This window comes from Gymnoscopelus microlampas (genome assembly GCF_963454915.1).
Source record: "Gymnoscopelus microlampas genome assembly, chromosome: 1".
Taxonomy (NCBI): Eukaryota; Metazoa; Chordata; class Actinopteri; order Myctophiformes; family Myctophidae; genus Gymnoscopelus; species Gymnoscopelus microlampas.
In genome coordinates, this window is record NC_139962.1 from 33,482,157 (window position 1) to 33,503,201 (window position 21,045).

At 42.6% G+C, this 21,045-nt stretch overlaps 1 protein-coding gene across 1 annotated transcript; it reads right to left on the reverse strand.

The window, feature by feature from the left end:
- Window positions 1-3,981: 3,981 nt before the first annotated feature.
- On the reverse strand, window positions 3,982-20,549 carry jph3a (junctophilin 3a; the record flags this gene model as incomplete). The annotated part of the gene is made up of 5 exons (XM_084056543.1): window positions 3,982-4,090; window positions 4,485-5,767; window positions 7,592-7,716; window positions 8,334-9,114; window positions 20,168-20,549. The coding sequence occupies 5 exons, from the start codon at window positions 20,547-20,549 to the stop codon at window positions 4,010-4,012; spliced, it is 2,652 nt and encodes an 883-aa protein (XP_083912669.1). The 3' UTR covers window positions 3,982-4,009.
- Window positions 20,550-21,045: the final 496 nt, after the last annotated feature.

Genomic DNA, 21,045 nt, shown 5'->3' on the forward strand with positions numbered 1-21,045 from the left:
GTTTAGTGGCAGCGAATAGAAACCAGGATCAAACAGAAGGTGTGATTTTATTACATTATTTCTGAAACAATGGGGGGAGGGGGGTTGTGTGCGCCCTCTGGGGGGCAAGGTGGGGTATTGCCACTGTTGTAAAAGCAACCAAGTACATTTACTCAAGTACTGTACTTATGAGTACTTTTACTTCTACTCCACTACACCCCAGAGGCAAATATTATACTTTTACCCCACTACAATTATTTGAAAACTTGATGCGACGCATTGTGAGCTTGTAGATCTGCTATTTTCATAATATTTTAATTTTTATAGGCCTACATTTTATGCATTTGAAATTTGTGAAATGGGACATTCTGCATAATGAGTACTTTCTACTTTTGATACTTTAAGTACATTTAGATACCAATAGTTTTGTACTTTTACTCGAGTACATTTTTAATTCCGGACTTTTACTTGTAACAGAGTATTTCTACATTGCAGTATTGATACTTTTACTTCAATGAAAATGTGAGTACTTTTTCCACCACTGGGTATTGCTATTGCCGCTGCCATTTTTTTGTGCCAATCTACAGCTCCGTGGTACGACGGTGTCGCTTGCCAAAAATAACAGATTTACACAGGGCCGGCGCGTCCATACCATAGGTCCATACCAGCGACATGGCGGCCGCCTAGAGCGGCAGTTTGCACAGGCGGCAAAAAAAAAGTCGGGGAAAAAAATAAATATATATATATATATATATATATATATATATATATATATATATATATATATATATATATATATATATATATATATATATATATATATATATTTTAATTAATTTTAAATGTTTTGATAATAATTCTGTAAAATCAGGCAAAAACCTTACACAGACCTCCGTCTGTATATCTGAGTCCCTTTTATGCTCACACATCTGTGTTTCAGTCTGTCTGTCTGCCTGTCTCTGTCTCTGTCTTATGCCCATGTATGGAGGTCCCTGATGTCATCAATATGATGTCATTACATAGGTCATAGTTATAGACTGGCCTCCATGTAGGCTGCTATAGTGGCTTCTGAATTAAGGACTAATAACAACGGATACTCTGGCAGTGGGTAGGCTATAACGGGTGCAAGGGGTATTGCAAAACTGAAGGGGCAAGCTTTCTCAATTAAAGGGCATAGTTCTCAACGGGCATCGTCCTAGTCTATCTGAAATGAAATGATAATCTTTCTCTCAAAACACACCAGAAATTAGGTTATTAAAATATATTGCCCAGGAAGAGCATAATGTAGACCTCTCCAGCATTTGGGATAATGGTCCCCCTGTCACAGTCCCACCTAAGTCTGCTGTATGCCCGATATATTTCTCTGGTGAAGACATTATTTTGTCTTTGCGATTCATTTCAGCTATCTGACCATTGTCCTTTACCAGGTGCGTAAAGATGGCTGCAGTCCTGGCTCATCCCACAGGACAGTGCTTCAGCTAACATACGGTATGTGGGTGCTGTCTGGAGCGTCCGAGTAGTGCAGGGCAGGGGTAAAGTTCCTGCCCAGACTAGAGGTTTGAATCTGGCTTGGCCAGGGGGAGGGGGTGGTTCTTCTCCTACCTGTTAGGTAAGGATGAGGAGGGAGAGGGATAGCATATTCGTCCGCATGCTTTACAGTTGTCATGGTGAAACTCCTCACTGCCCGGTGAAAAGAAGTGACTGATGAGACATCACATTTAGGAGGAGACAGGTGGTTGACCGCAGCCCTCCCCAAGACCAACCAATGGGGGGTCAGAGTGACGGGCTGCTAGTGGGGGAGCATTGGCATAACGACTACATTTGGTGAAATTGGAACAGGCAAAAAAGACAATAATAAAATGTGCTATATTCCTTTCTAATGTCTTCCTCTTCCTCTCTCTGATTTATAATTAGTTGCATGCCAGTGTCACACACCGAAAATAGCAGATCTACAAGCTCACAACGTGTTGCCTCGCGGATATTTTCAGTGCACGATGCGCAATCAAGTATAAATCAGGCATAAGCTGTTGGTGATTTTTGGAATGTGAGATACTGGTATATATGTCCAACCGAAATGTCATGTCATTGTCTATAGACTAGAGTATGTCTACTGTTGATACAACTAATATATACATGAGAAAGTAGATGTCCACATACTGTATATTATTTATTATACTTACCCACTGTTTACAAATAGTTAAAATTAAAGGGTTCATTTTTGTCAAACTGAAATATTTGGCTGAATATGTGAGACAGCAGTAATAACCACACCAAGCTCATAATTTCAAACATTTCATTATTTTCTCCACATTAACTTCGAAACAACCTCATAAACCAAAGTGTAAGAAAGAGCATGCTTGGGCATGCAATGATGTCACAACATGATGATGTCACTGGGTGCGAAGTATAAAACATACAGTAGCAGAGAGTTTCTTTTTATATCATTCATAAACTCAGGACATTTCAGTATCCACTGAGAGTTAAAAGCTAGCGTTTATTTTACACTGCTCTCCATGTCTCATGTAGCCTTGTGTTGCTGGATAAAGAGACTAGAGGCAGAAACTCACAAACTGACACCAGATTGAGCAGGCTAAACAAACATGCTGAAAAAAATCTCATCCGGCCCAAAGTGTCTGGAAGTGACACTGTAGAAACCTCATTTTCCCTTTTTGACTCGTCCAAAAGGGGGAGTAGGAGAGAGAGAGACAAAACAGTGCATGCCATTTCAGAGGGTTGGCGGAGGGGTCACCTTTCTTAATGTTGAAGGTTTACCTATCTCCCCATAGCCTGCCCATGACGAGTGTTTTGTCAAGGGCTGGGGTTAGGGTTAAATTAAGTTGAGACAAGAAATTAATAAATACGAGGCACTCAGCATTCTCTCTGTCTTGCAAACTGCAAAAAGTAACAAACTGGAATAATAATGACACATACACGTATATAGTAGAATTAGTGGTTATAACGTAACAGTCTCAAAGCTGTACAAAGGGGCAAGCCTGAATCCTCCTCAATTTGTCAATAGTCAAATGTTTGCATGTGTTTGTGTGTGCGCATATGTGCATGTGTGCGACATTGAGACTGGATGTGCGCTGATGCGTAAGTGGTAGGGTTGACAAATTCCTCTTCATTTACAATAAGTTCATGAAATTACTTAAGATTAGATTCTTGAATCCAAGCCATTAGAGTACTTGTGGCTAAACATAGAATTCATGAGTCAAATGCCAATCTGACCATGTCAGATTCTCTCATTTGATTGGAGGTGAAATGGCACTGATCCCAAATATCTGCCAACAGGTGCAGTGACCCTATAACTCATCATTTGAGTGGAGCGTGTACAAATGAAGACAACACATGTTAAAGGGATAGAAAAAAATGGTGCACGGTTTAAACTCTACACAGCCTCATGCAATGGTTGCGAGTTTGTGTGCTTCGTGATGAAAAAGAAAAGAACAATGACGGAGCCCTTTAAAATGGATCTACTCTTGCAGCATAGTTCTTTAGCGCATAGTGCTAATAGGGTTGTGGACTGGGTGGAAGGTGGAAAGAAGTAAAAGGCAAAAGGGGTTTTAGGATGAAGTGTGTCTGCCATGCTATAGGCTAGCATGTTCAGTGGTAGTCACAACAAGTTGGACATAGTGGTGTTGTACTCTTGTCTCTAGAGCAGAAAGAAAGGGCAAAACTGTCCTGTCATCTCCAGTCCATTTTACAGCAGATGTTGAACCCATGCACATTGTGTCCTACGATGCCACACTACCTTAAAGCTGCACTCTTTGCTTTCTTAACATAGTTATCAAATACCTTTTTCACTATGGTTGCAAGCTCAAAATAGGCTTTTCAAAAGAAATGGTAATGTTATAGAAACTCAAATGGGGTTCAACAAAGGTGAAAAGACCAGTAGCAACAATAGAAAGACTTCGCAGTGTCCGTCACTTGGGCTGTGGGCTCCAGTCGAATAGGCAGAATGTCCTTCTCAATAAATAATAATATAGTATACTGTAGGTAACAATAAGTCTTAGATCATACTTGTAGAAGCTTAAATAAAGAAGTGAATGAACAGAATGGCTACTCCAATATTGAGTAAAATGACCATAACCACCAGAATAGAGCTGGAGCCCTAAAAGAGAGAAGAAGACAAATGAAAACGTTAGTTCAGTTCTGAAAGGTGATAGTGAACTTATTAATACATTATTATCATATATACACACTCTACGTATAGAACATATTTTGTTACACTAAAAACCACTGGAGACCTCAGAGTTCATCATCATCATATATATATATATATATATATATATATATATATATATATATATATATACACACACACACACACACACACACACACACACACACACACACACACACACACACACACACACACACACACACACACACACACACACACACACACACACACACCCTATATATATATATTACTGTGCCTATGTCATCTCAAGCTGCCTTCCAGTTAAGTACAGAAGACAGAAATGTAAAACGTAATGACTCACTGAGTTTGATTTGAGGGTGAGATGCTCTCCTTCCTGCTCCAGTGTGATGGGCTGAGACTTGAGGGGTGGGGAGAGGGTGAGGTCTCTGTGCAGTGGCCATTCAGCCTCCAGCTCTGCCCCCACATTCAGGTTGTCCAGCATCTGTACAGAATCCATGGATCCCTCCCTTACGGGCCGCAGGCCCCGGGACCGTAGCCTGTGGTGGCCCTTGGGGCCCGGAGACTCCTGGCCCAGCCCTTGGGACATCTGCGAGTCTGGCGGCTGAAGCCTCATATCTACAGTGTAGTCACTCAACCTCTCCTCGTCCTGCTCCGTGAGGCGTGAGTGGGCGGGGCTCCACCGAAGGGTGCTTTCATTAGTCCAACCCCCAGTGTGGCCGTCAAGCCTTTGGTCGACCAACGCATGCTCGCTAAGCTTGTGGTTTGACGAGATGTGCTGCTTAGGATGGTGGTTGGAGTACACATGCTCTGGGTGATGGTGGTTGGAGTATACATGCTCTCGAGGGCTGTAACTAGAAGAGAAGTGGTCTTTTGCATTGTGATTTGAGCAGATATAATCTTGGGACTTGTGATTGGAAGAAGCATGCTCAGAAGTCTTGTGATTGGACATGTTATGCTCCAAGGCCTTGTGATTGGATAAAATGTGCACCTGCGGCTTGTAATTGGAAGAGGCATGCTCGCAGGCCTTGTGATTGGCGGAAGAATGATCCCATGTTTTGTGATTGGAGGAGGAGTACTCCCTTGACTTATGATTGGACGAGGCATGCTTGGAGGGCTTTTGGTTGGATGAGGAGTGCTCCCAGGCTCTGTAGGAGGACGAGTGCTCTCTGGATTTGTGATTGGACATGGATTTCTCCCGCGGTTTGTGATTGGTCAAAGGGACTTGCTCATGGCCGTTAACTTGTCCCTCTTGCTCCTCCAGAAGGGATGGCGTGGTGGAACGGCTGCTGCCTCCTCGCTCCGGATACATGTCCTCTGTCCAACTGTTAGCCCCGCCCCGAGGCAGATCCATACCCCGCCCTTCCACCAGCACCTGGATCTCAGCCCCACCCTGGTCATCCACGGCACTCTGCCGCATGAAGCAAGCATTTCTGGGACGGTGAGCGTGCATAGGCGGGCTCCGTGGAGGCGAGGCGGGCACGCTCAACACAGGGCTAAGTTCGGGTGTTATTACAGGAGGTGTGGTGTCCGGAGTGCACAGCTCAGGACTGTCTGTGCCCGTGGAGATGACCTCGTGGTCTTTGTCCTTGCCGTCCTGGTGTTTGGCCCTCTGACACTCGAGCCCTATAGGAAAACAGTCGGAGAGTAACACCAGTGAAGTGACCATGTATACTGTATGTGTTATAGGGTCCACACACCATGCATAGAAGAGGGTAATAATTCATACCCACTGAATTGTTAAAGGTTTAATGACATCAAATTCCTTTTTTATTTATTTATTTATTTTTACCTCAATTACACCCCAAAAAACAGAACGTTGAACATTCAGTGGATTTTCTGTGGTCTGGGGTTTTCTGAATAATTAGGCTCAGAAAGGTGCTGTAATTGGCCTGTGGACTTTGATGTCAAAGTAAATTAATCCCACCCCCTCTCCTCCCTGCCCCTCCCCTCCCCTCTCCTTCTCCTTTGGGAGAGGCGGAGCAGAGGCGATGATTGACAGGCAAAATCCCTCAACAGCGACACCTGCAGAAAAAACCTGCCATGGCTCACTGGAGTGGATTTTTTAGTTAAAACCTTTTAATACACGTTTGAAGGACCATGATAAAGGCTTTAATGTTTTGTAAAACCAGCATGTCAAGAAACCTTTAAAGGCACATCCTGTGTTGTTAGAGGCCTATTATTATAAGAGCATCCTGAATATAGGTTATAATTATAAAGCTTGACTTCCATATTTATCACACACTGTTATAATTCAAATAAATATTTAAGTAGATACAGCATGTGCACACATAATGCTAGACTGCAATACAAAGGACCACAATGGAAAAGCCACCAAATCTCTGTCTGGGGCAATCCTGGCACACTGTTGCTCCAGTCGGCACCAAACTGGGCACAAATACTGTTCAGGACTGTGCCATGAAATAGTCACACCAGGTGCCACATGTGCCACACGTAACCCCCAGGGGCTCAACCAGGGGCCCCCAGGCGCACCAATGCTCCAATCCACACCACATTTGGCACAGACACTGTTCAGGAGTCTGGCATGAGAATAGTAACAACAAAACAGCAGTGTCAGCAGTGTCACAGCAGTGTCATAACTCGGTGACCATTGCTCTGTTCAACATGACTAGCACTTTGAAGGCCGCCTAGTGGTCTGAAAATCTATTATCCATTAAACCGCAAATCGCCATATATGGAGTACCCTGATGTTATCAATATGACATCATAGTACTGACATCATAGACATGTCTGACACGGAAATCCATAAAAGGGACACAGACAGACAGATACTATTATCACCATACAGACAGGTACGATGGGTTCCTGACAACGGGTATTGCAGGGGCGTGAATAGTAGCCTAATGCAGGTGTAAGACCATTGTGTTTGTATTGTGTTATATATAATGCATAGTTTTCTATGCATTTCGGGGGATTTGGGGGGTTTGAAGACCCCGACATTTCTTTTCCGGCCACACGGCTTCGCTGTGCGCCCAGGATAAGTGTCGCTTATTTTAATCTCTGGGAGTTGCCAACCCTAACCTTGCCATACCTTAGCTTTTGCTGAACTGACACCACTGGGGTATTGCATAACGGGTAGGGCATGCATTTCCAACTTGCATCGGTTCTGACTTGCATTATTCCTGAGTGGGCCGGTGCCCAACGGGCACAACAATCATAATCATAATCATAATCATAAGCATAATTATTATAATAAACAACTATTTATCACAGAGTATATTGTGTACAGGGCTACAGGCACAAAGTGTGTGATTTTAGGTGCTTTCATAATAGATACATCATAAATTATATCTAAAAAATATATTTTTATCACAGCCAGTACAGTTACTAGCCTCAGCAGTGAATGTTGTAAATGCAGTGAATACAAATTGAAGTGTAATATGTGAATGGTGAAATTCAGATTGTTGTTTCACTTTGAGACAAACGTACCATTCCCATAGATATGAAAGGAAGGAGACAACTCCTTGGCAGCGATCCGGGCCAACCGGCATTCTTCCATGGCCTTCTGTGCAACCCCTTCTGCTGCCTCTGCCTTTCCACGGGCGTGGCTCATCCTAAAATTGACAGGCGGAAATGTGGTCAGTGCTGATGTGAGAGGTACAATTACAAACCATGACTTCTAGTATGATAACAATTGTGCAATTAAGCAATATATTCAAAAGTTCATTCCGGAGGCCGAAATCAATATTATATTTGCAATAACAGATAATGCATGCATGTGTGTGTGCTGATCCTGTGCATCTCCCTTCGGCTGCAAAAGTGCCAAAGGCAATTTCCTACAGCATGCAATGTAATGCAATACATATTCATCTCATCTCATCTCATCTTAGATCACCTGATCTAATCTCATCTCATCTCATCTCATCTCATCTCATCTCATCTCATCTCATCTCATCTCATCTCATCTCATCTCATCTCATCTCATCTCATCTCATCTCATCTCATCTCATCTAGGCTATACATGCAATTTCTGCTTCACCCAGCTGATGGCTCCTCAGACGGCCATAATGAGCAGACAGGAAGGGGGGGGGGCTTTTAGGGGTTAAGTAGTCTTGCTCACGGATACTTCAACATGTAGACTGAGTGGGCCGGGGGGGGGGGGCGAACAGGTGACCTCGGAACTGAAAATCAAAAGTCCCAGTCCTATACAGTACATCCGGGACTGTCTCACCTGGACAGGGCTATCTCAGCCTTCTGCTTCGCAATATCAGCCGCCTTCTCTGCAGCTTCAACAGCCCGGTCCACCTTCTCTCTGATTTTACTGGCTCTCAGTGGGATCAGATTCTTGCGTTTTCCACTCACAAGCACATTCTGCTTGTACTTTCCCTCCTCTTTGGTGCCATCGGGGAAGGTGGTGCATCCGTAGCCGTGTCTCTTGTTCCCCGCCCACTCGCCCTCATAGTGCAGGCCATCCGAACGTCTGCTCACGCCCCAGCCAGCCCTGTGGTCACTCCGCCACTCACCAGCATAGCTTTCAGTGACTGTGGCATCCACGGGGGCACCCTGCTCACTCTCACTAGTGTTGGAGTGGATGTCAGAAGCGGCAGAGCTAACAGTGCTCATGCCGGCCTCGCTGCAGAACGAGCTCTGCTTGCTGAGCTGACTGGCCAAGGAGCTTTTGGACTCTGAGCGCCGTAGTTTCAGGCCACTGAGGATGGACTGACGAAAACGGCCCTTCCTCTTCCTCTGGCGCTCGGCCTCACTTGGGGCAGTCAGGGCAAAACCGCCTCGTCCCACGGGGCTGCCAGCCAATCCAGCCGCCACCCCGTCTGTGGGCGTAGTGGCGTTGCCATCCTCTAGCATAGTGGGAGGGCCGTGGCTGTGCTCGGAGCGGAGGGAGTTTATGGATGTGCGCAGTGGGAAGAGGATGACAGCCGCCATGCCATACGGCACACTCTGCCGCACGCCGTAGCCATGCCGCATCCCACCCAGCCACTGGCCTTGGTAGGTGCCTGAGAGAGAGAGAAAGACAGACAGAAAAATAAATGTGATACCATTCACCACAGTGTATGATAGCACACACACACACACACACACACACACACACACACACACACACACACACACACACACACACACACACACACACACACACACACACACACACACACACACACATAATTGAAATATTTATTTATGTCCACATAAGCAGAAGTACAAGGTGTACAAAGGACATAAACACTGCCAGTGCAGTCAGATAAAGGGAAAACAGCCAGTTACAAAGTGCATGTAAGGCAGAGCATTGTTACGTACAAAACAAAAGATGGCATACTTGTCGAAAAACAGCGGACAACAATCATGAGTAAAGGAAACAACGCCTCCTCCAAATTGAGCGGCTTCCTATAATCGCTGATATTGAGCAGTAGGCCTACCTTGCTAATTGTTTAGCCCTCCTTTTGGAGAGGCCGGCCATTTGGAGGCCCCTCACAACCAACTTGTGCACGTGGCCTAGACTACCAAAGATAAAAACCAAAAGTTTACATCTGTAGCCTAGCTGAGAGATGGTCTGCTCTAGCTGATGATATTTTAGCACTTTGGTTAGGAAGGCTTCCTCTAAGCTGTAATCAAAAGTACAGCCGACCTCGAGAATGAACACCTCCCTATGGTTTTCATTAAAGTAATACTAGGTAACTTTTTCAATAAAACTAAAGTTAAATTGTATATCTTTTGTGAGTGGCAAATGTTTCACAACGACCACTCCATGAATTTCACCCCCAAAAGCCTTTTATTTATATATTTTCTATTGAACGCGGTCAGGGGCACCTTTCCCGTGAAAATGACGTCTACCGGCCGGAAAATGCACCGGTTTCCTGTTTGGCCAGGAACTACCGCACCGGTTTCCTGTTTGGCCAGGAACTACCGCGCTAATAACAAAAAGGAAACTCACGCTGTTTTTAAGAGATTGTATGATTTGAAGATCGAAAAACAACAGAAAAATCACACCCAGTGTGAAGTGGGCGGTGTGTGGTCATCACAACATGACTCACTTAAAAAAAACTAACTATTTTTTAAGTCCATACTGCTATTCATAGGGCTGCACATGTGTCATGTGTTTCGCTAGCCAATCACAGTCCTGAATTTGCAAAGTCAGCCAATCACATTACAGCTAGTGGTGATGACACTAGCTGTAATGTGATTGGCTGACTTTGCAAAAGTATAGATTTGCATTGACTGTGGAATGGTTAGGGTTGTAGACTGCGTTGTAGACTATTGGCCAATCACGGTGCAGGATTGGTCAGTGTCCAAACCTCACTTATAGGGGGCGGTTACACCGCCCCAAAAAGAAAACACAGCTCACGGTAACTAAAGCTCCACTGGTTAAGAGAAACGATCCACAGATCGTATAAAACAATTAAAAGAACGCTTTTTGAAACGCTTCCGTCTTCCGGTGAAAACAAATGGAATTCTGGGTAGCAGAGGAATAAACGAACGGCCTGCAGTGACGGTAATGACCAGCAGAGGCTGCTACAGGGGTGTTAGCTAAAATGTACACAGAATCATCGTTTCACAGGTTAAACATGCTCGGCTTCACAGTAGAATGCTTATACAGTATGATGGAGGACCTGAAAATAGAAGTGATATCTTTTGATATCAAATCCACTATTCTGTCATGCCTACTTATGTAGAGTCCCCTGTATACATGGCACCCATTTAAGATGTGGGACATGGTTTCAGCTATTTGTTCATGACCATGATGTATACAGTGAGGAGCATGGTTGCCTGGAAACCAGATGGAGAGGTTAAGTTTAGATGGTAAAACCTGCAACCTCGCTTTCAGAGTAAAGACAACAATGCATTCGTCTAAAGCAAAATTTTTGAACACAGAGTGAGAGACAGAATGGTCCGCAGCAGGGAGACATGCAACCTTCCGTTGCAACCTCAGCTCAGTCCAGTGCTGCCGCTGCCTTTGCTGCTGTGCCCAAGAGGCGGCCTCGGGCATTAGTCAGTGGGAGTGTTCTGTTCCACACACAGTCATAGATGCTCTGACAGAGATACTGGAGTCAGATATAAAGTCCTCCGAGACAGCCATCGCCTCAGAGTTAGACCCTACCTACTTCAAGGTAACATCAGCCCAACAGCACAGATCGTTTAAGTCCGGCCAGTCTGACCACACACCGAAGCCGGGAGAGCGACTGTCTAGCTTTCCACTAGGTTTCCTCCTGAAGCCCAGGAAGCTAGGATCCGAGCCACATGCCAGGGGAACCTTACGTCGTTTTAGGTCCAGGAACAGAGATGAGCGTGCTAGCTCTCTCACATACTGGTCATCATTGTTCAGCATATTTAACAAATGGGAGGTCAAAGGTCAAGAAGGTCAATTATTGATTAAACTTTGGAACTATTCATCATAGAATGATGAGGCTGAATTGAAAGCTTGTCTCAAGACATTTTCCATTAAGTGTCTACATTACTTAAGATAATGATGTAAATTAATATTAAAGTTTTGCATTTAACCCCGAATTAAAAGCCAATGAGTGATGCAGCTCAATGCATAGAGAAGAGTAGAGAGACAGAGCCATGTAACACAGGTCTCCATCCCATAATTGAGCTGGTGATATTGCAATAATGTGGTTGATGCACTATCCGGTCATCCACCGGCACAACCCAATGATTACATATTTTTACTATCACCACATGAATCCACACTTGAAGAACATAAACAGCATCTTGCCTTCAGGGTTTACGGTTTAATTGCATAAGTAGGTGCACCATTATTATAAGTTAGAAACTATGAGAAACATTACTACTTGGAAACACATTCATCTTATACTTAGATGTGCGTGGGTGTCACACAACGAAAATAGCAGATCTGTTATTTTCTGTGTGCAAAACTTGTGAAAAGACTTTGGGGGGGAGGGGGGAGAGAGAAGGGAAAACAGCAGATGGCAGTAAAATGTATGAATGGTGTTTTATTTAAGAATCCTAAGTTGTGTAAGAAACAAGTGTTTTGACTTGTTCTGATATCTGATATATGACATATGTAATGTCTTTAAGTGGATTTACAGATGGAGGTGCATTGAGTATGGCCTGATATCCTAGCCAACAATTCATCATCATCATCATCATCATTATCATCATCTTCATCTGATTTTACATCTGGAGACTCCTGTCCAGGACAGGCTTCAGATGCACCTCTTGCAGGAAACTTGGCTAAGATCTGAACTTGCTATGTTGATGAATTGAATACATAGGACCACAATGGAAACAAGTCCCCAGGACTTAGTATTCAACCAATCAATCAACCCATTTGATTGGTGTTAGGGACTTGTTGCGACCACATGCCCTTGCTGACGTCGACCCCCTGCAGGGTTTGAAGGAGTTGATGTGTGGCGCTTCCTCTCAGCAATACATCTCCCAGTGGTCTAGCACATTGAAAAGGGGATAGACACCCTTGTTGGGCTGATACCGACAATAAGCCACTCCGTCCACTTACTTACTTCTGGTATATTAGTCTCGCATAGCCAGACGATCAGAGATCTCCACCTACCAATACGGCTGGTGACATAAATTCAATAAATGGGCCAAAACGGGGTGCAAATGTATTAAAAATAACAGTATTGTAGAATCAAAGCAAAGACTTTAGGGAGGTCCTTCATATTGGGATGGTATTAGGATTGGTTTTCAAAACAGTGGTTGTAGGTTCGTTGGCACTGGTTTGGTTCACTGTTCAAACATACATACATTGAATTTAGATTTCCCCCGACATATCAGTATGCATGATCTCTATATGGCAACGTGTGACTATCTGGTATACCAACACTTTCCAAGCAACATTTAAAATATTACAAAGGATAATTTTTATTATGCAATATTAATAGCAGCCTTATAAATACTTGAAGCTTAATATTTGCCTTCCACACTAGGTTACTTGTAAAATTCCATCCAGGCAACAACAAAAGCAGTAATTGATAGTGGGAGTGAGTGTATTATGGTTTGGTTTCATTCTGCTGACAAACAATTAATTAATTAATAATTAATGTAACACATTAGCGCGTTCATACATTTCCAGTCAGAGACTTTGATGTTTCCTGCCTCACCCTCACTGTAACCCCCACCACAACATACATTGTCCTGACAATGACATTACAGACAATAATTACATTAATGTGTTGATTCATTTCTAGGCATTGATATTGCTTTTCATGTTGTCTCTCCATCATATATATGACAGTTCACATAATGAATTTAAAACAAAGGCTACACGGACGTAACAAAATGATTACTTCTTTGTGGTGCTGTGTGTGTGTGTGTTTGTTGATGTGTATGAAATCTTGCCTGCACACTCCCAGTAGGCCAAGGAAGAACCTTTGCCCTAATTTTGTTTTATTTGCTTCATGTTGGCAGTCTGTAAAACGTTTTGGCCTATATCTCTTGAACTGTAGCTCATATTTTCCCTTGGATTCCTTGGATCATGACGCACCTCCCCATATAGGACACTTCCTGACTCAAATTTCCGGCATTTTGCTTCTTTTTGCCAAAACACACTTGGTGCTGTACTGCTCCTACAGATTTGGTCCAAAACTCACACAAATTGGTACACATTATCTCTTGACTTATGTGATCAAAATGTATGAGTCAGATTTGTGATATTCTATTCCGACTTGCAGGAGGAGGGCCCAGTTTAGCAAGAAATGCCACAAATCATGAACATTGTACAACCAACAGCAAATTAAATTCACACGTTGAGGGGCCTCTAAACAATGCAGAGCCAAAAGCATTTTCACTTCCACCAAGGCCCCACAAATGCTGGCAGCGTTGTTGCAGAAACCCGTTTCTCCACCAAATTAGGTACAAATTGTCTAGTGAGTCATGTCTAACTGAGTTTTGATACTTGTCTTTAATTGCCTTCACAAATCTGTGGGCGGGGCCTATTTCTTTCAATAGAATGACATAATCAACGCAACATGCAATCATACCCAAATTGGAATCGCATGTTATGGGGCCTTATTAGAGCGCACCTCCAAAACCTCTTTCACTTCTGTCCATACACCACGTGCACTTGCCAGTTGCCACAAACACCAACAGTTGCACCATCTATCGTACAAATTCTATTGCCGCTGCAGCTTCCTTGTGTCCTAACAACTACACCTCATGATTGACACAGCCCTGGGCCAGGCAACCTGGCCTGGCGGAGATCTCTACAACTACAACTTGGTCTCCACCACTACTACGGGTGCTTTTAACTCTTGACTAAATAAAACAATAGTGACCCAAACTTCAATCAATGCGGTAAAAATGTCCATAACTTTAGCTCATGTAAAAACAATTAGCTCAACTTGTGTTTATAATGTGCATAGCCTTAAATGTGTTACATCGGTTACATATGTGTTACATATCACAAAGCTTTTGTGATATGTTTTGTCCTTTAGGGCTGTAATGAATAACACAATTAACACAGAATTAATTTAGGGGTTCTGCACAGTTTGTTTAAACAAGTTAGCTAGGGTGACTGGAGATAGTTGCAACAAGTCAACTCCACCTCATGATTGACACATCAGTATACTCTATTCCTCCTATTTTTTATGTTTATATTATTTGATTATAGATAGACAAACATAAACTGCAATTGCAATGTGGTATTAGTTTCCATATGTCCTTGCATTATGTATGTATGTATGAATGAATTAATCAAAACATACTTATTTTGAATGATTGTTTTGTTTACTTAGTTTGCATGTGTTAAGGTCAGTGTTTCTAGCTAGCACAATAGCTAGACCCTCCAGAAAAATGTGATTATGTGATTATGCGATTGCATTTATGCGGGGTAACATGTTTTCAAAAAGGCTGCATCGCATCTTTTCACATATTTTGCATTTTCCGCAACTTTTTGCATATTTCAATATTTCGCATATTGCCGCATATTCCGCAACTTTCCGCATATTTTGCAACTTCCCGCAATTTCACCGCATTTCATCGCAAAATCAAGGATTTTAGCCCGTATAATCTACAGTTCTAGCCCGCATAATCAACAATTTTGCCCGTGTTTTTCTGGAGGGTCTAAATAGCTGGTTCTAACATGGCTGATAGGGTTGGAGACAATTGCAAAAGTTATTGCAATTGTCCCCAAGCTAAGCAGCCATATCAAAACAGACCGCATAACCGTATTTTGGGCAGTACATGAAAGGATAGTTCACCCAAATACAGATTTTTGTCCTGACCACAACAGTGGGGCCTGTCATTGTGTCGCTGACTGATGAAGTCACACCATTGGTCAGCCAGTTGGCCTAACAATGAACTAGCCAATAGTCACGCCAGTTTATCCTCAATTCTGGTGAAAAAAAGTTATGATTTATAAGACAGGGGTGTCCAGATTTGTTTTAAAAGGCGGGCATATTTGAAAATATGACAATACCTAAGGGTAGACTGCCTGTCCTGTGAAATTGCATCTTACAAATGCATCATCTTACACATATTTTATTTAGTGCAATATCAATAGTCTTTTGTTGGCATTGTAGCCAAATGTGTCACTCATCTGTTCTGTGAACAAAATAAAAAACAATTCAGCAAATACAATAAAACATAGCCTGTCTTTCACATCTTGAGAATGAAATAACACAAGGAACAAGCAGTTAGTCCTTTACATTCTAGTAAGAAATAGCCTGTCTGCCCAGGTTAATTTCAAAACACTCTTTAATGTTTGAATTTCACATGGCTAGGCTATGGCGAGCCATAAATAATACATTTTAGGAAGGAAGCTGTGGGCCATATAAAATCTGCCCTCATTCCACGATTACCCCCCGGGCTGAACTCTGATCATATCTGTTACAAGAGTTGACAGAAATCCTTTTATTTGTAATGGTGGATAGCTCCTTTACAACTATGGTGTCCAAATGGTTACACCATCAAAGTTACACATCAAAGTCATGGCCTCTTCCTGTATCCTGTATTGTTGAAAAAAAAGAAGAAAATCCAGCATTTTATAGGCCTACATGGTCCAACCATGTATAAACCAATTATATTTTTTATAACCATTGTTATTATTATTATTATTATTATTATTGTTTTTAGCACAGTATTTTGAGGACCTCACAAAATTGCATTTCACTTCTACCTGTATGAGCAGTGACAAATAAACCTTCTTAATACTTGATTCATATACTAGGTTTTGACCTAATCTTGTTTGAACATAAACAAGTCATTGTGAGGTAAACATGGTGATGTAATGTCTTTCCGAGAGCCGGAAGAACTGTTTCCCGGGTGGCGGGGGGAAGGGGGGTGGCTTGCTTGAAAGAGCTGCAGTTTTGTACAATAAGCTCATGTTTAATAAAAGTGCATTGTTGCATTGTTAGTGTTCAATTCTTCCTGTCTAACAAATAAATATGAAGAGAATGAATAGCATCTGAAACATCGGCACGTTGACTTATGTGATCTACACATTAAAAAAAAGTATCAATAACTGTTTGAGAGATATTACAAGATAAATAAATAATACTTTAACAAAGTATCACTACAAATTGTATAAAGAATATTTCTTTTCAGAATGCAAAAAAGCAACATCTGACTGTGTAAGATGTAATCAACTTAATAATTTCACATGTCATCATAATTAAACCCTAAATACTTAATTGACTGTGGTTCTCCAGGGTTCCATACTTGGTCCCCTCCTTTTTTCCCTATATACCAGATCTGCCATTTTCACCAAATGTTGGCCTATTTTCTCTGAATGTTTGCTTATTGTGACATACATGATGCAAGGTCATGTGGTTAAGTGAAGTGGGTATGTCAGTCTAGTCCAAATGATCTCTGAATAACTAGATACATTTAAAATGTTGCAATCATCCCCTACATATTATGCAAACAGGAAATTAAATGTCAGTTGTACTGCATGTGATAAAAACACAATGGACATTATACATGTTTTTAATCTTGGTGAGGTGAAAAAAACTTTTATTGGCATTCTGTCCACAGCAATGACAGAATCCCTCTTGCCCCTAAACTAGATTTCCCCATACATTACTGCAGGCATAGAAATAAACCTAAATAGTACAAAGGATGCCATTACATCCTTTGTATTAAATGTCAGTGCTACTTGATGTGCTTGTATTTGATGTACAGTAAAAAATAAAAATAAAACATAAATCCAGAAAAGATACTTGGCAAATTCTTATTTTGCATTTCACCCTTTGTTTAAATGTTGCCATCTCATGGCAAGCTTGTTTATGGTTTGATTCATTGTACTGAAATTATATATATGCTAAAAACTAAAACACAGCTTGAGTTAATATGTCACAGCTAAATGCTTTTATTGTGTACTTAGAGAGTTTTGTGTTTTGTAAACATAGAACTCAAATCTTAAAGTTCAAGTCTGTATTTGGAGTTATAGCTAGTCTGGACGTTGTGGATTAACTTGTCATTTCATTTTCAGGTGACAGATATGGACACAAAAAACTAACATTGCTATTCAAAGCTTTTCTCTGGCTTGCAGCCTAATTTCAAACGATGCAAAAGATGTAGGAAAGCCTACTCAAACAGATCATCATAATCAGCATAGCAAATAATGATGTTTGACATTTCCTCCAAGTGCTTTAAATGAATCTATGTGGGAAGGAAAACATTTCTTCGCATTTGAACCACACTATTTAGTGGAAAAGACCTCGAGTGATTTCTTGATTATGTGGTGCTGTTCTACATATAATGAATTGGCCTATAGCACTTCCTTCCTCCTAAATGAGCTGCCAGTAGCCGTATTGAAGGACTAATAATGTCTAAACCAGGGGTCTTCAATAGCGTTTTTTTTTTACATTAACCACTTGAACCCTAGCATCCCTTTTCTGAGGAGAACTTCAGCCAAAAATAGGAAAGTAGAGGGAAAAAAAGAGCAGACCAAGTTTGATAAAAAAAAGTTTAATCACACAATTTTACACAATATGTAGAGGGGGTCCCTGCTTCATCTCTCTCTCAGCTAGGGGGTCCTTGGCCTGAAAAAACGTTGAAGACCCCTGGTCTAAACGAATTCATCTCTCTTTTCCTATGTAAACCCATACAGAGCTAGCCGTGGTGCTGAAACCTTTCCCCGTGTAAACCCATACGGAGCTATCCATGGTGCTGACATCTTTCCCCTGTGCAAACCCATATGAAGCTATCCGTGGTGCTGAAATCTCTCTCAGGTCTGAAGCTAAACTGAAGGTGACCAGGCCGCGCATAGTAGCAATTTTCTCCTAATGAAACACATCATCTCCTGCGTGGTTGATAAAGACAACAGCACGTTTATTGGGTTGTGGAAAATGTGTCAGCTCGTGCGTGCTATATTCATCTGTCGGCGGTCTTCCACGTGAGCAACTAGAGAGAGCGATCTCATGACGCAGTCTTTTTTTTTTGTAGCAATTTTGTGGGAGTGCTGCTAAACCTTTCAGATAACTCATAAATCGAATACTGCTGGGAGTTATTGGATGTAAACGGCTGCATGGGGAGTCATTTAAAGGCTACAACGGCTGGTAAACAACCTCTATACCTCAATGCAGCACTGACAGACCGTGTTTCCATGGTCCCCCTGCATCACTTATTGACCTCGCTATATCCCTCTCTACCAATGGTGGAAAAAGTACTCACATTTTTTACTTAAGTAAAAGTATCAATACTGCAATGTAGAAATACTCTGTTACAAGTAAAAGTACGGAATTCAAAAATGCACTTCTGTAAAAGAACAAAAGTATTGGTATAAAAATATACTAAAGTACCAAAAGTAACGTAGGCTACTCATTATGCAGAATGTCCCATTTCACAAGTTTTCAAATGTATAAAATGTATAAAAATCTTTTGAAAAATAAAAATAGCAGATCTGTAAGCTCACAATGCATTGTAAGCTTGTAGATGGCTATTTTCAAATGGCCGAAATGTGTATAAGGCTGAAGTGGTTAACGTATGTTTTGTAATAATAATCAAAATCTACAAAATAACTAGAAACTAAAGTTTGATAATAATTAATAATTGTGGTGGAGTAAAAGTATAATATTTGCCTCTGAGATGTAGGCTACTGGAGTAGAAGTTAAAGTACTGAAAACTGGAAATACTCCAGCAAAGTAAAAATACCTCAAAATTGTACTTAAGTACAGTACTTGAGTAAATGTACTTAGTTACTTTACACCACTGCTCTCTACCTTTCCCCGCACACCATAGCATCCTCTCTCGCGGCTCATCCGGGTCCTGTGCAATGGAAAGCGATGGAGCTGCATTGGTTATCAAACGGCCTAGATTAGCTACCCGAGTCACAGCACGTCACTAAACAATGCCAAAAAGCCAATCAGGGACCAGAGCGGAGAGAGTCTCTAGTGACACGCTGACCCGCTGTCTCCGCGTTACCATGACGATTTACAGTACAGAGGCGTCTGTGGTATAATAATGCAGGAGGAGAGAGAAAGGGGAACGTGTGTCTCACTGGGTGGAGGTGAGATGGTGGGAACGTGAGCATTCAACATGGCCTAATGTTAGACATGGATGTAAAACACTGATGCATTGTTTTGCCTGTTAGTTGTACATGCATGATTGTCCTGTCTGTTGTAAATGCATGATGTCTGTAGTCCAGTCAGTTGTAAACACATGTAGTACTGTCAGTTGTAAACACATGATATGTGTAGACCTCAACTTCATTGAAGTTGCCTATAATAAAATGTTGTCTCAGTAGGATATGATAAACTGAAATACAGCCATGCTATTGCCACGACTATCGCCTTAATACCTTTATAATGTGTGTATTCAGTTGTGGCCTTTTGCTTGGATAAATTAGAGGAGTTTTGCTGTCTACACATGTCTTATTTTTTAGTTTTTTTTTAGGTGAATAGACTTCATTTGAATATAGAAATGCAACTGAGGACATGAAGAGAGACATTGTACTCAATGAACTCAGGGAGGTCGAAACCTGATCTCTTGTCCAGGGTTAAAAAAAGTTTGAAAGAAGTTACCGCGAGATTAATGTACAAAGAAGTATGCTGTGGCATAAGTCTTCTTCATGCATTAATGGCACAAATATCATTGTCATGTTTGTATCTCACATGATAGGAAGCCGCTTACCTCCGTCGGAGTAGGTTTCGGTGCCATATCCATCCTGGAGACCATTGCTCCAGGTCCCCTCGTACCGAGCTCCACTGGCGGTGCTCTCCAGCTGCCCATACCGGCCCTTGAAGCCCTGCGTCCACTCGCCTCTGTACTCCCAGCGGCCCTTGCTCTCCACTCCCACGCCGTGGCGCTTGCCTTGCGCCCAGGTGCCCTGGTAGCTGTTCCCGCTGGGCCAGGTGTAGACACCCAGGACCTCGAAGCCATGACTCCAGGCCCCTGCGTACTCACCCTGGCCCTGGGGCCCCGTGCAGACCCCTCGGCCATGGGCCTTACCCTGCTCCCACCCCCCGCAGTACGACCCCCCATCATCAAAGTCAAACCTGCCGCCAGTGGACATGCATGAAACAGGTTTAGGCAATCCTCAGAATGTCAGGAAAAAAAAGGGCCTGGTTTACACAGAAAGAGGAGGCCTCGCTGGAATGTGGTAGCAGGGAGGCGCAGAGCCCCGACGCTCCCTCCTCTCCTGTTCTCTTTTCAAGGTACAAAACACAGACCGTTGGCCTCAAAAGGAAGAGTGCTTGGTCCAAAGAGCAGACGCCAGAGACACAATCGAAGCTCCGGCTTTGGGTCTAACGTGACGGATGCAACTGTTGAGCATACTACTTCCCATGGGCATGCAGGCTCAGAGTGCTCCACATCCTCCTCGCCCTCGCCTTCCCACTCCTCGCAGCTCGGGAGCTCGCCAACCCCCTCGCGTCGTCCGTAGAACGGGTTACTCCAGACAACACAGGCCTAGGCTTTTCCAGTAGTCCCAGAGGCCCACACAGTGGCGGCAGCAGCAACCGTTGCTCAGCTCAGATCAGACATTACACCATCCCAACATCCGTGCCGCA